The sequence below is a fragment of the Rhineura floridana genome, chromosome 12 (assembly GCF_030035675.1).
Source record: "Rhineura floridana isolate rRhiFlo1 chromosome 12, rRhiFlo1.hap2, whole genome shotgun sequence".
Lineage (NCBI taxonomy): Eukaryota > Metazoa > Chordata > Lepidosauria > Squamata > Rhineuridae > Rhineura > Rhineura floridana.
In genome coordinates, this window is record NC_084491.1 from 26,816,540 (window position 1) to 26,831,998 (window position 15,459).

The following is a 15,459-nucleotide window of genomic DNA, read 5'->3' on the forward strand; positions in this document are numbered from 1 at the left end:
TTAATTATGTGTCATGTAGCGACATATCTTATGTTTCCTTAAATAATTATAGACGTGGGAGAATCGCACTCTTACTGTGCCATCGCAAGGCTTATTTCCTCTTTTGTCTGCTATTGTGCTGTGTGTGTATTAGGCATGTACAGAAGGTGCACTTAGATTCATGTTCTGTTGCAGGGGTGGGGAACTTCAAGACCGGGGGGGCAAATGTGAGCTCCGAGGCCTCTGGATTGTGCCCTCAGAACTCTCTCCCGGCCACACCCCTCACTGGTCCTGCTTCATCCCCCCGAGTGTTTTTGCATGGCTGGAATGCAAATGTCTCTTGCTTGTCTGATGGAGGACAGAGGGAGGTGTGGGAATGTATGTAGAAACTAGCCTCCTGTGCAGAAGTAAAACTTCCATTCGTTGCCCGGCCCACTTTTCGCTCTGACTCTGCCCACCATTGGCATGTGGCCCTCAGAAGATTGCCCAGAAGGAAATGTGGCCCTTGGGCTGAAAACGGTTCCCCACCTCTGCATAATTTGGCTTCTTTTGCTAGCATTGCATCCATGTGTTGCAGCATTACTCATTGTGTGGCTCTGTACAGGTTATATTTGGTTCTGTCTCACATGCACTTCTGTTTTGCAGAAATGCTGGCTTGCAGTGGAAGCCGGTGGCTCTGATGTCAGCAGGGCAGTGAATCCGCTCTGGGTTTTAGTCCAAATTTTCAAGGAGCTATCCAAGGTGCTAAGCACCTACCCATTGCTGGCTTATGCTGCTCAATGTACACAGACTGATATTTTTTTCCTTGTGTTTGCAGGTCTGGTTCCTGGGCAATGAAACTCTTTATGGCTTTAACAGGACCGTAGACGGGAAAACACACAGTCTAGAAGCAACAGGCCTTGCTAATGGGCAGAAATATTGTGTCCAGGTGGCAGCAGTCAACGGGGCTGGCATCGGAGTGGCAAGCAACCCTGTATGCAGTGCTATAGGTCAGTGGTGCTATTTTATACTTGATCTCTTAGAATAGGGATGGGGAACCTGTAGTCCAACAGCATTTGGTTGCCACAACTCTCAAGATTCCTGACCATTGGACATGCTGTCTGGGGCAGATGGGATTTATAGTCTCACCGTATCTGGAGGGTTGCAGGTTCCTCATCCCTGTTTTAGAACTTAAGAGTGCAATCCTGTATACACTCACTGAACCCGCTAATTCAGTAGACATGCCTAGATAGACACCGCCAGCTTTGCTAAGATCACTCATTATGATAGTTCCCTGATTTGGCAATGTAAAAATCAGTCAGCTGCATCAGAAGTGTCACTAGAGAACAGCCTTCTCCAACCTGGTACCCTCCAAATGTTTTGAATGACAACTCCCATCAACCATGACCAGTGGCTATGTAGACCTCTTGTTATGTATCTAGCATTTCCCGTTAAAATGATCTGAGTTGGCAGAGTCAGGAAAAAAAAATCTCTTCCTGTGACCCTGTGAGAGTAGACAAGAGCATATTAAGAGCCCTGCAGAATCATATGAAAGGCCAGCCTAGTTTAGCTTCCTGTCCTCACAGTGGCCAACTACATCCCTGTGGGAAGCCTGCAAGCAGGGATATCAGTGCAATGGCAACGGGTATTGGCTGTTGAGTACCGGATGCAGCACACATCTGTCATGACCAGTAGTTATGTGTCTTACCCCCTTTGAGATCCATCTTAGTACTCTGAGGGAAGTTCGGAGGCTGGCAACAAGGGAGAGGGCCTTCTCAGTGGTGGCCCCCAAATTATGGAATGATCTTTTTGATGAGGTGCGCCTGGCGCCAACACTGTTATCTTTTCGGCGCCAGGTCAAGACTTTCCTCTTTTCCCAGGCATTTTAGCTTGTGTTTTTAAATTGTTTTGTAAAGATGTGTTTTTAAATTTGTATATCCGTTGTTAATGTTTTTAATTGTTGTAAACCGCCCAGAGAGCTTCGGCTATGGGGCGGTATACAAATGTAATAAATAAAATAAATAAATAAATCTTAGTTGGTGGCCATCACCACATCTCACAGAAGAAAGCTTGCAATTTTCCCAGCTCTTCAATATCCTTTTTTCAGATGCTTGGGACCTCCTGCATGCAGAGCATGTTTGACTACTCAGCTATGGAAGCCATTGTGACTCCTCAGGGGTACACGGAGCCCAAACCTTCTCCTGTGAGCTTTCATTCTTATCAGAGCTTGGAAAAGTTACTGTTTTTGAACTACAACTCCCATCAGTCCAATCCAGTGGCCATGCTGGCTGGGGCTGATGGGAGTTGTAGTTCAAAAAAGTAACTTTTCCAAGCTCAGATTCTTATGCTGCTTAACTTCATCCTCACACCTCGTTCCTTTCCAGAGCCGACAGTCGAGAAGATGGCAAAGACCCCAGACTTTGCATCCAACAACTACATTCTGGAAGTAGTGCGCCAGCCTGTCTTCATTGCCAGCATGGGCTCAGCCCTCTGGATCATGCTGATGGTGCTGGCAGTTTATGTTTGCCAGCAGCAAGCCAGGCGGTATGGCCGGGGGCGGCAGTATGCCCTAGGTGAAGGTAAGGGAGAACTTAGATATTATTTACTATTATTATTACTTATTCAATTTATATCCCCGGGAGCCCAGGATGGCAAACAAATGATAAAGCAGTAAAAAAAATCTTAAAAACAATTCTAACACACATGTAAACTCGGCTAAGGTCTCTACTTAAAAGGCTTGTTGAAAGAAGAAAATCTTCAGCAGGTGGCAGAAAGATAACAGAGATGACGCCCGTCTAAGCTTTAAGGGGAAGGAATTCCAAACTGTTGGTGCCGCAACTAAAGATCTGCTTCCTATGTTGTGCGGAATGGACTTCCTGATGAGAGATGGCGCTTGCAGGAGGCCCTCACCTGCAGAGTGCATAGCTCGACTGGGTATGTAAGGAGTGAGACACTCTTTCAGGTATCCTGCTTCCAAGGTGTAGAGGGCTTTATACACCAAACCAGTCCCCAATACTTACCCAGCAGCTAACTGGCAGCCAGATAAGAGTAAAGCCTTAGGCTTATAGAAAGGGCATCACACAGTGGTTTTCAGTGGGTCTTTACTGGGTAAATGGGCTCAGGGGACAGTGTTAGGTAGTCTGAATAACTCTGCTTACTAGGGGTATGGTAGCTTTTTCAGCCCGAGGGCCACATGCCCTTCTGGGCAACTTTCTGAGGGCCACATGCCTGTGGTGGACAGGGCCAAAGGCAAAACTGGGCAGAGAAACAAATGTAAATTACACTTAACATGCTCCTCTTTGTCCCCCATTCAGACAAGCAAAAGATATTAAACACACCAAGAGGTCACTTTCTCCCCCAGCAAGTTATTTAATCTGTGCTTGTACCTCTTGAAAGATTTGGGCTGCAGATTCCCATCCATTTCAGCTAGGAAATGTTCAAGTTGTGTGTAGAGTTGACGACAGCAGCAGCAGTTGTCTTTATGGAGATGGATCCATGGATCTGGTTGGTACTGGGAGACCTGTGGCAACCTAGGATGCTACCCAGTGTTGCAGCAGTGTCTGTCCAGCCCCTATAACGGACTTTGGGAAAATGCACGTTTGGACCCCCTACAGTGGCAAAAGCCACTTGGAGGTGAGAGGGTGAGGACCTGCTGGATCTGTGTACATCTCCCCCATGTGGCGAACCACTGAACTGCAGGTTGAAGCTTCTCAGTGAAACACCTTCAGGCCCTGGACTGACTTCTGCCTGCCCAGGCTAGCTGTCATGAGTTCCATGGAGAGTTTCTGGAGTGATCAGAAGAAGAAGAAGAAGTCTGGGATCTTGGGGAGGGGCCCAGTGGGTTGCAACAGGAGGGAGCTGAAACAGGAGAAGGCTTCAGCACTTTAGACAGTGATAGCTTCACCCCTGAAGGTCCAGCTGCAGCTGAAGAAACACTGTCTGACCATGAGCCAGCCCCCTTCCCTTCCCTCAGCCCTCTCACCCTAGCCGCCCCTGCTGCTTGTGCCTCCTCTCAAGGAGGAGGAATCTGGAGGCTCAACCAGAGGTGGTGTCTGAGGAGGAGGAGGTGTCTCAATGAAGTGCTGCCCCTGAGAGGGACATGCAGACAAATTTGTACATGCTCACAGATAGCGCCTGCTTTTCAACTTTTCCATAGGAGTGCTCGTTGCTCACACAATCCCATTCAGAGAAATCTTCCCCATGCAAATAGAGAGAGCCCTCACCAAGCCTGCTTAAAGGATCTCAAGGGATGTGTCTACTTACTACAACAACAGCTTAGTTTGAATTGTCATGCCTAGTTAGACTGTGAAGAGACACAGAGTTCTGTGTAATCTGAAAGCTGATCTATGAAATGCTCTGAACTGAGATTTCACATTAAACATGATGGAGAAAAACATACCAGTGAGTCTGAGTCTGAATCCAACAGAATTGACCAGGACACCAGCCATGGACAGAAAGGAGTATAAGAGGAACTCTGGTTCCAGTTGAGCCTTATTTGAGCCACATGTTCTTCCTGAGCTCTGGTGATTCCCGCAGTCTTGGTTATTCTTTGGTTCTGACTACTGGCTCATTTCTCGACCCTGCCTCCTGATTTGACTTATGGTTCTGACATAGGGTGATATTCAATGCTAGTCCTACTTAGAATAGACCCACTGAAGTTAATAAACATGTCTAAGTTAGGTCCATTAATTTCAGTGGACCTATTCTGAGTAGTGCCTACAGCCATACTACCCTGAACCTGCCTAATCTTGGAAACTAAGCAGGGTCAGGTCTGGTTAGTACTTGGATGGGAGACCGCCTGGGAATACCAGGTGCTGCAGGCTTAGAAGAAGGCAATGGTAAACCACCTCCGAATACCTCTTACCATGAAAACCCTATGAATATATCCAGAAAAGATTCATAGGGTCGTCATCAGTCGTAATCGACTTGATGGCATATAACAACACCACCAATTCTGAGTAGATCTTAGCTGAATACTGTTCAGCCCTGCCTACTGATTGGTTTCTGTAGCCCAAGCTGGCATGGGGGTGTTTTAGAGTGAGAAAAATAGCAAGTGGGAAAAGGGTTGAGTACAGTGTCTTGGCTGCTTCTCCAATCATAATTTCCCTTCCAGAGTCAGCCTTTTCTGTATGTAACATGGATCTGCATGCAACATCTAGTATGGTCATAAGAAGAGGCCTTGTACTGAGCAGCAGGGGAGTGCTGTGGATAGCCGTGGCACCCAAACATGAACTGTAAATGAAGACAAGTGTGTCTGTCTAATACTATCTTACCATGCATCTTGCTCTCCCCAGGTTTGTACAGGAATGCAAGTGATGACACCATCATCAAACACAGGTATGCCGCAGATCCCCGGAACTCTAGGGATGTATGCATATTTTATTTACCTCCAGGTAAGACAGATGTCTTAGCAAAACAGTTAAATGTGGAATGCTTGACAGCAATCAGGAGGATAAGGGAGGAGGTAAGTTATCGCCCAGTACCACCATGACTAGGAATAAGTAATCATCCCATTTCTTTCTTTTATGGCCTGCACTTATAATGCAAAAGCAGCACAAAATCATTGCAGTTCTGGAGATGTGTCCTCTGTTATCAAAAGGGGTCTCCGGTCTATATATCCATTTAGTCTTCCAGGTTGTCCAATTCAAAACAAGAGGAGGGCTTTGAAGCACTGAGGCACATAATTCTGCAGCTTGCTAGTTCTGTGTGAGCAGATGAAGACATGCCCATGCTACCACTAGAGTTATGTCTCAGCCAGGGATGGGAGGAAGGGAAATTCAATTCGGTTTGCATTTAAAGGCAAACCTACCCAATTCGTACTTTCCAGAACAGTACACAAACTGAAACATAGGCACTCTTTGACATCCCCACATCTCTCAATTTTGCATTGGAGTTGTCCAGCCAAGCAATGTGCACCCAAATGCAAATACCAGGGTAAAGTGTGCACGCAAATGGTAAAATATTTGATAAAATTGCTTTGAAAAATATGTATATTAGGATGAAATTGCACTAAAATGCTGATGAATTTTCATGAGGCCTTAAAAAATTAATTTGCAGAGTGAAATGGAAATGTGGAAAAGTGGAACTCAAGATTGGAAAAATAAGAAACTGAGAGAAACTGAAATCGACATGTTCACCCATCCCTAGTCTTGGGCACCTCTTATTTCGTAGTCTGCTTGCCTGCCTGCCTATCTGTCGATCTAGATCCATGACTTTGAAAGTGTATTTTCCCTTTGGCTGCAGGGTAGACTCGAGTGATTCCCCATGGCTTTCAAACACATGGAAATCGACCTCAGGCTCTAAGAACTACAGCAGCAGCAGCAGCATGAGCAGCCAACTCCTCTGGACTGAGCCCAAAGACAACCAGGAATTCCACAAATCTAGTAAGTGCCACTGGCCAACAGCAGGTTGGTTGGTTGTTGTTTAGAGCTGGGCTGAAATTTCTCCCAAAAGCATTTTCTGTTCCGTTTCCTGAGAATTTTCTCTTTCAGGCTGTCCCTGATGTGTTGGAGAACACATAAGACGCCCTAGAGAATCTTTGGCAATATAGCCCCCACAAACAGGGTAGAGAGTTTGGGGTGCAACTGTGCATCCACTTTTAATGCTGTTCATTTGTATATTAGGAACATAGGAAGCTGGTAGTGACTTCCTAAGGTTTCAGACAGCAGTCTCTCCCAGCCCTACCTGGAGAGGCCAGGGATTGAATCTGCAAAGCAGTTGTTCACTGAGCTATGGCCCTTCCCCAGCGGGCTTGGTCACTGCTCCTTCCAATCCTCCTCTCTCAGCTCATTGCCACCTTCATCCACTAACAATATAATTTTATTCCATAATCTGGTTTGCATGTAATGCTGGTTTAGAGATTTCTTGGAGAAGAGATTGCAGCCACTATGCTCCTACCCCAGTTCTGTTGCTGCACTGCTGTGAGCTAAGCCATGGTTTGGCATAGCATGCCATCCAAACCAGGGCTCATGGTTTGTCTTACTCAGAGAAACCATGAGCTGTAAACCCAGGGGAAAAAAACATGGTGACAGCTCATGGTTTGTTTAGAGTGAGACAATCAAGGTTGTTGTCATTCAGGGTCTCAGGGGGTATTAGACCCCTTACGTTTTTGAGAGAGGGTTCCCAGCAAGGTCCCTGTGTCTCCAGCATCCTATGAGTCAAGCAGCATGGAAGGGGAGTGTGTTAGCCACTGAGAAGAGTCTTCTAACATGCTTCCTTGTCCTTTCCTCCTGACTGGAGCCAACCAGAGTGAAAGGATGTGAGCCAGCCACTGAGAAGACTCTTCTCGGTAGCTAACACTCTCCTCTTTCATGCTTATTGGATTCTAGAGATGTCTGTTGTGAGAGAAGGCTTTAACGAGGATCTCATTCTCAACCCAGCAGCAAAAAAGGGGGAGGGGTGTGGCTGTGGCTAACATGAAGGGTCTCTGCACTTTTGAATTTGCCGCTACACTACTAGAGACAAACCATGAGCCAGGGTCCAGATGACACTCTGCACCAAACCATGGCTTAGCTCACAGCAGTGCAGTAGCAACAAGACTGGCAGAGGAACAATGTGACTGCTATCTCCACTCTAGGAGCCTGGATGGTTATGCATTTATGCTAAGCCTGTTGAAGTAATCAGAATGCAGCTATCCTTTACATTTTGCATTGCCAGGAATTTTCAGATGCAGTGCTCTTCTCAGCAAACGTACCAAAATGCATATAAAATATGTGCCTTAAGGATAAGATATACTTTTAGAAATGCATGCTGTAAGACAAAACACATTCAAATCTACATATTTAAATATGAATTTTCATGTAGCGTTTTGTTACAAAAACATGCAGATTAGTGCAAAATGAACTTATGAATCAACTTGTGCAAAACTAGTATGAACTAGATGTAGCTTGATCCACCCACCCCGACTGGCTCTTCCGTTTTGCTTTCCTCCCCGCCCCCCAGCTGTGTCCTTTGACAGACAGAGCGAAGGATCCCGCATCCAAACGGCTCCTTTGGTGCCTGATAGTAGGAGCAGCAGCCTATATGGGGCCCTCTATGTAGATCTTCCTGTGAAAGACCTGAAAACCTTCTACAATGCCCCTCTGCCTCACCTGTCCAACCCCAGCCTGCATACTGTGGAAGTGGCATGTACTGGTGGGCAGAAGTTCATGCCCCACTGCAGTCCGAATCCACGGATGGCCAATGCCAGGGGAGCAGCGCGACAAGGGCCATGGAAGACAAATGGTTCCCTATCTCCAAATCTTATACCCCAGAGATCCTGGGATAAAAATAGCAAGAAAGGTAAGACTCCCCCTCTCTCTCCTCTCACACACACACAGTAAAGCCTGGAAGTAGTTGTGAAGCCAGAATATAGAGTTGTAAAAGTAAAGTTGCCATATTTTTTTCTGTCGGAACTCCAGTGCCTTGAACAGCTGCATAACAATTAGCAGTTCAGCAGATGAAGCTTCTTCCCATGACTGCCTCTGCCTGCTGGGACCCCTACACCCGATTAATTTTGTTGTGCAGCTGTTAAAGTCACAGGAGCCTTGCCAGAAAAAAAAATTGGCATCCCTAGGTGAAAGAGAGCAGGTAGATTATGAACTTTGACCCCTTGTCCTGAAATAGGAAGGCCTAGACCACACAGGAACTGCCTTATACTGAGCCAGACCATTGATCCGTCCAGCTCAGTATCCCCTACCCAAGGGACAGCTAACATACGGGCCTCCATAATTTGTCGGGTAGCAACTCCTGCCATTCTTAATGGAAAGTCAGAAGTTAGCCACCCTGGTCTACACTGGCTGGCAGCAGCTCTCCAGGATTTCAAACAGGGCTCACTTTCCCAGCCCTGCCTGGAGATGGCAGGGATTGAACTTGGGACCCTTGCATACAAAATAGAAGCTCCACCACTGAGCCGCAACTCAGCTTCACTAAGAGAAACCTTTTCTTCCAAGGAAGAAGATTCTACAAGTTCTTTGGGCAGCTGATCATACCACCAAGCTGTTCTGTTAATGTTCAATTTCAGGTTTACTGCCTGGGGAAAAAAAGTGTTTCCCTCTGGAGATGGTTCCTTGTGAGGACCCTAATATTGGTTAGGAGGTACAATGATGGCAGGTAGAAAGTTGTCACATTAGCGCCGGCAGGAAAGTGGAAGGGTGCACACAGGTAAGGAGGACAGAATTTGAGGTACTGGTTTTAAATAACCGTTGGCACTAAGTCTCCAGCAATCAATATTTTCACTCCAGAGGAGGGGCTTTGATCATCTGTGATAGCAAACATGACAAACATGACTCATGGCTCCTTAAAGGGCAGGTCCACACCATACATCTAACACACATTAAAAGTGTGCGACTTCCCCCAAAGAATTGTGGAGAAGTGTCGTTTTTAAAGCTGGGAATTTGTAGCTCTGTAAGGGGGAGACCACATTTCCCAGGATTCCTTGGGAGAGTCATGTGCTTTAAATGTGCATTAGGTGTGCTTTAAACATATGGTGTGGATCTGCAAAAAGTTTCACTAGTCTTAATAGGGACTAGAGTTTTTAATGAACTCAAGCCTGTGTCACTGTGCGCAAAGCATTGATCAGATTCATGAAGTGTTACACACAGTCTCTCCTTCCTGCATCGCATGCCGTTTTGGCTGTCCCACTCTTTACATCCCCCTTTATACCCATATATCTCTCTCTTCCAAGTGAGAACCACACTGTGCCTCTGAAGTGAATTCTAGTCCACAAAAGCTTACCCTACTACAATTAGCTAGTTTTTAAGATGCTAGACTGGGCTTTGTGCATGTGTAATGCCTGAACTCATAAGGGTTAAAAACTGTGTAGAGGGGAAGGAGGGTGCACAGAAGCCCCACCACCCAAGTCCCCCAGCATGCCAACTCCTTTCAGACCTTTGTGCGCTGGCCCACTACACGTCCTTCCCTCTCTGCACACTTTTAATGTTTATGAGTTCAGGCCAGGGAACTTGTGCCTCCCCCCCGATGTGGTTGGACTACAATTCCCATCATCCCCGATTGCTGTTCCCCATCCCCATTTTAGAACTCAGGCTGCAATCCTATGTATACTCACTGAAGCCATTGGATTCCACGGGGCTTACGCCTGAGTAGACATGCCTAGAATGGCATAGGGTCACTCCTCATGGTAGCTCCCTGATTTGGCAATGGATCAGGAGCATTAGGAACGTCACCATAGAACAATCTTTTCCAACCTGCTCCAACTCCCATTATTCCCAGCCAGCATGGCCAATGGTCAGGGATGATGGGAAGTGGAGTCCAACAGCATCTAGAGGACCGCAGATTCCCCATTCCTTGCAGAAAGCTAGGTGGACCAAATGTCTGACTCAGAATAAGGCAGCTTCCTATATTTGAGTCTTGGGATTGGGGGTTTGCCCATGTCTAAATGTCATGCAGATTCCTGGGGAGGGGGGGGGAACAGTCTTTGCTCTGACAGGATGACGGTGTTTCCCCTTCCCCCATTCCAGGGAAGCTGAGGTTCTCAAGAGGCCCTAATTGAATTATCTGCAAAGTTCAGGTACAAATTGAATGCAGTGACTTTTGTGGAATCTAATAGAAAACCTAATTTGCTTACTGGAGCTGCTAATTGCCAGGAGTGATGCAGAGAGAAGGACCTTCTCTGCTGAGGATGAGGCGGCGGGGGGGGGGGATTGTTGCTGAGAAACTAGCCTGGCAGCTCAGAAGGGTACCCCCATTGCTCAGTATCTGAGGGGTCCTCCACAACTTCAGCCTGAACACTAGACTTTGCATTTAATTTAGGCCTTGTGTCTCTGGAGCCAATTATGGAAAATGCTCTCTTGTTCCCTGGAAGGTTTGAATGCACACTGAAGGCCCCTTTAGGGTGCCAAGTGACTGCCTTTTCTGAGAAAAGTTATTTGCCTGAAAACATCCTCTATTACAAGGATGGAGAACCTGTGGATCCTCCAGATATTGTTGGCCTCTGACTCCCATCAGCCCCAGCTGACATGGCCAATGATCAGGGATGCTGGAAGATGTAGTCCAACAACATCTGGAGGGCCATAAATTTCCCATCCCTACTCTGTTAGAAAGGCTGTGTGGTACAAGTCTGGTTTAAAGATAAAGAACCATAAGGAAAGAGAACAGGAGGGACCTTGAAGTTGCCTTTTGATGTGAACACTTGGACAGCAGACTGAGCAGTTCACTTGGTCACAATCTTCCCCACCATAGTGACATGTATTATAGAATTATAGAATCATAGAATAGCAGAGTTGGAAGGAGCCCACAAGACCATCGAGCCCAATCCCCTGCTCAATGCAGGAATCCAACCTAAAGCATACCCAACATGGGGCTGTCCAGCTGCCTCTTGAATGCCTCTTGGAGAGCCCACCACCTCCCTAGGGTACTGCTCTAAAAGTTATGAAGTTTTTTCCAGATGTTCAGCTGAAATTTAGCTTTCTGTAACTTGATCCCATTATTCTGTGTCCTGCACTCTGGGATGATTGAGAAGATCATCCCAGAGATCACTATATTTCTATTGCAATTATTTCTACATTTGCATCTGTATATACAAGTTAGCCTATGCCAATGTTATGCAAACTGATGTCATCTTTTTTGGTAAGAAGCACAGCTTGGAAAAGTTACTTTTTTTGAACTACAACTCCCATCAGCCCCAGCCAGCATGGCCACTGGATTGGGCTGATGGGAGCTGTAGTTCAAAAAAGTATCTTTGCCAAGCTCTGGAACTCACACAGGTCTCGGGCCCCTTTAGCAGTTGCTGCTTTATACCACTTTAACAGTCGTGGGTTCCCCCAAAGAATCCTGGGAACTATAGTTTGCTCCTCACACAGCTACACTTCCCAGGATTCTTTGGGGGAAGGCGTGTGCTTTACATGTGTGGTGTGGATGAGACCACAGCTGTCTCCTTTGTAGTTATGATAGGAATTCAGACTGATCTAACTCAGACATGTCAATGTCTTTGTTTCTTCCAGAGCTACAGCAAGCGCACAGCACACCCATGCCACCATCTAGCTTTGCAGCAGACTGGAACAGCCATGGGAGCCGGACCAGTTCTTGTATTAGTTCTGGAAAGCCCCGGAGAATTCATGGTAGGAGAAGCAGTGTCTCCTTCACATGCTAGGGGCAAAAAAGGGCATCAGAAAACAGGTCAAACACAGACAACATTCTTAGAAACTCTGGGTTATTCCCATATTAACAGTGGATTCCTATGAATGTTCATTTAGTGAGTTCAATAGGACCTATGTGGATCACTTTTTGCCCGAGATGCTTACTGAGCTTGGGTTTACTAGGGCCAAAACAGCTATTCTCCAACTGATTAAGGATATAGAACTACAAAATAATCTAAGTCTGGCCGCGGCATATTCCAATCTGAGCTCAAACCGTAGACTGTTCTTACCTATGTGTTATCTGACAAATTTAACTGTTGCTAACCATAGAAAAAGTGTTCACCCTGGCTAGATTTAATGTTCTGCCATCTGCCCTCCTTGAGGGCAGGTTCAATAGAGTTCCCTACCGAGAACGTGTTTGTCCATGTGAAGCACGGGAGGTGGAGACTATTGGACATGTCCTTTTGAACTGCTCTTATTACTGAGATCTTCGGCACATTTTTATCACTCCTATTCTACATGAGCTCCCTGTAAAGTCCAAAGATGACTATCTTTACTTTCTGCTAGCGGATTCTAGCCCAATGGTGACACTTAGGGTAGCTAAATTTTGTGCAGCGGCCATCACCTGCAGACAGAAGATCTTAGACATGGATCAAATATTATAATTGCTGGCTTCCTTTTATATATCACTAGTATTGTTAATTTTATATATTACGTATTTCACTTAGTGATTTTATTGTAAATCTCAATTTGCCTATTTGTATCTGGCATTCACATTATACTGGCTGGTCTGTGACCGAAATAAATTTTATTCATTCATTCATCCAAACCATATATTTAAAGCACGTGCCTTCCCCTATTGAACCCTAGGAACTGTTGTTTACTCCTCACAGCGCTACTATTCCCAACACTTTTAACAAACTACAGTTCCCAGGATTCTATGGGAGAAGCCATGTGTTTTAAATGTAAGGTGTAGATGTGACCTTAAGATGTAATTCTACACAACTGTGTTTATAAATGCAGCCTAGGTTAGTAAATTAGGCCCTATTGAAATTAAATGGGCTTGTCATGAGTAGCTTGTTGTCATCGATTTCAATGGGAGAACTGGAGTGCTTGGTCTTAGAGGAGAGCATTGATATAGTGAGCATAACGGAGACCTGGTGGAATGGAGAAAACCAGTGGGATACGGTTATCCCTGGATATAAACTATATCGGAAGGACAGGGAAGGACGTATTGGTGGCGGAGTCGCTCTATACGTGAAAGAAGGCATTGAATCCAGCAAGCTGGAAACCCCAAAAGAGGCAGACTCCTCCACAGAATCGTTGTGGGTGGTGATACCGTGCCCCAGGAGGGACTTAATACTGGGAACGATCTATCGTCCCCCTGATCAAAATGCTCAGGGAGACCTTGAGATGAGATATGACATTGAGGAAGCATCCAAACTAGGAAATGTGGTAGTAATGGGTGACTTCAACTACCCGGACATAGACTGGCCGCATATGTGTTCCAGTCATGACAAAGAAGCAAAGTTTCTAGATATTCTAAATGACTATTCCCTAGACCAGTTGGTCATGGAACCGACCAGAGGGACGGCAACCCTGGACTTAATCCTCAGTGGGGACCGGGACCTGGTGCGAGATGTAAGTGTTGTTGAACCGATTGGGAGCAGTGACCACAGTGCTATTAAATTAAACATACATGTAACTGGCCAATTGCCAAGAAAATCCAACACGGTCACATTTGACTTCAAAAGAGGAAACTTCACAAAAATGAGGGGATTGGTAAAAAGAAAGCTGAAAAACAAAGTCCAGAGGGTCACATCACTCGAAAATGCTTGGAAGTTGTTTAAAAACACTATATTAGAAGCTCAACTGGAGTGCATACCGCAGATCAGAAAAGGTACCGCCAGGGCCAAGAAGATGCCAGCATGGTTAACGAGCAAAGTCAAGGAAGCTCTTAGAGGCAAAAAGTCTTCCTTCAGAAAATGGAAGTCTTGTCCGAATGAAGAAAATAAAAAAGAACACAAACTCTGGCAAAAGAAATGCAAGAAGACAATAAGGGATGCTAAAAAAGAATTTGAGGAGCACATTGCTAAGAACATAAAAACCAACAACAAAAAATTCTATAAATACATTCAAAGCAGGAGACCATCTAGGGAGGCGATTGGACCCTTGGATGATAAGGGAGTCAAAGGTGTACTAAAGAACGATAAGGAGATTGCAGAGAAGCTAAATGAATTCTTTGCATCTGTCTTCACAGTGGAAGATATAGGGCAGATCCCTGAACCTGAACTAACATTTGCAGGAAGGGATTCTGAGGAACTGAGACAAATAGTGGTAATGAGAGAGGAAGTTCTAGGCTTAATGGACAATATAAAAACTGACAAATCACCGGGCCCGGATGGCATCCACCCGAGAGTTCTCAAAGAACTCAAATGTGAAATTGCTGATCTGCTAACTAAAATATGTAACTTGCCTCCTCCGTGCCTGAGGACTGGAAAGTGGCAAATGTAACGCCAATCTTCAAAAAGGGATCCAGAGGGGATCCCGGAAATTACAGGCCAGTTAGCTTAACTTCTGTCCCTGGAAAACTGGTAGAAAGTATTATTAAAGCTAGATTAAGAAAGCACATAGAAGAACAAGCCTTGCTGAAGCAGAGCCAGCATGGCTTCTGCAAGGGAAAGTCCTGTCTCAGTAACCTATTAGAATTCTTTGAGAGTGTCAACAAGCATATAGATAGAGGTGATCCAGTGGACATAGTGTACTTAGACTTTCAAAAAGCGTTTGACAAGGTACCTCACCAAAGACTTCTGAGGAAGCTTAGCAGTCATGGAATAAGAGGAGAGGTCCTCTTGTGGATAAGGAATTGGTTAAGAAGCAGAAAGCAGAGAGTAGGAATAAACAGACAGTTCTCCCAATGGAGGGCTGTAGAAAGTGGAGTCCCTCAAGGATCGGTATTGGGACCTGTACTTTTCAACTTGTTCATTAATGACCTAGAATTAGGAGTGAGCAGTGAAGTGGCCAAGTTTGCTGACGACACTAAATTGTTCAGGGTTGTTAAAACAAAAAGGTATTGTGAAGAGCTCCAAAATGATCTCTCCAAACTGAGTGAATGGGCGGAAAAATGGCAAATGCAATTCAATATAAACAAGTGTAAAATTATGCATATTGGAGCAAAAAATCTGAATTTCACATATACGCTCATGGGGTCTGAACTGGCGGTGACCGACCAGGAGAGAGACCTCGGGGTTGTAGTGGACAGCACAATGAAAATGTCGACCCAGTGTGCGGCAGCTGTGAAAAAGGCAAATTCCATGCTAGCAATAATTAGGAAAGGTATTGAAAATAAAACAGCTGATATCATAATGCTGTTGTATAAATCTATGGTGCGGCCGCATTTGGAATACTGTGTACAGTTCTGGTCGCC

The 15,459-nt window shown here is 45.5% G+C and overlaps 1 protein-coding gene and 1 pseudogene across 4 annotated transcripts in view; both read left to right on the top strand.

Annotated features, from left to right (window-relative positions):
• The window catches only part of ROBO4 (roundabout guidance receptor 4), a 98,375-nt gene that overhangs the window by 36,498 nt on the left and 46,418 nt on the right, over nt 1–15,459 (top strand). For all 4 annotated transcript variants that reach the window (XM_061593010.1, XM_061593011.1, XM_061593012.1 and 1 more), the window contains exons 10-15: nt 797–968; nt 2,343–2,537; nt 5,253–5,295; nt 6,202–6,341; nt 7,900–8,238; nt 11,898–12,014. In XM_061593010.1, coding sequence (XP_061448994.1) covers nt 797–968; nt 2,343–2,537; nt 5,253–5,295; nt 6,202–6,341; nt 7,900–8,238; nt 11,898–12,014 — 1,006 coding nt within the window. The remainder of the gene's footprint in view (nt 1–796; nt 969–2,342; nt 2,538–5,252; nt 5,296–6,201; nt 6,342–7,899; nt 8,239–11,897; nt 12,015–15,459) is intronic.
• On the top strand, nt 4,673–4,781 carry LOC133368906 (5S ribosomal RNA; annotated as a pseudogene).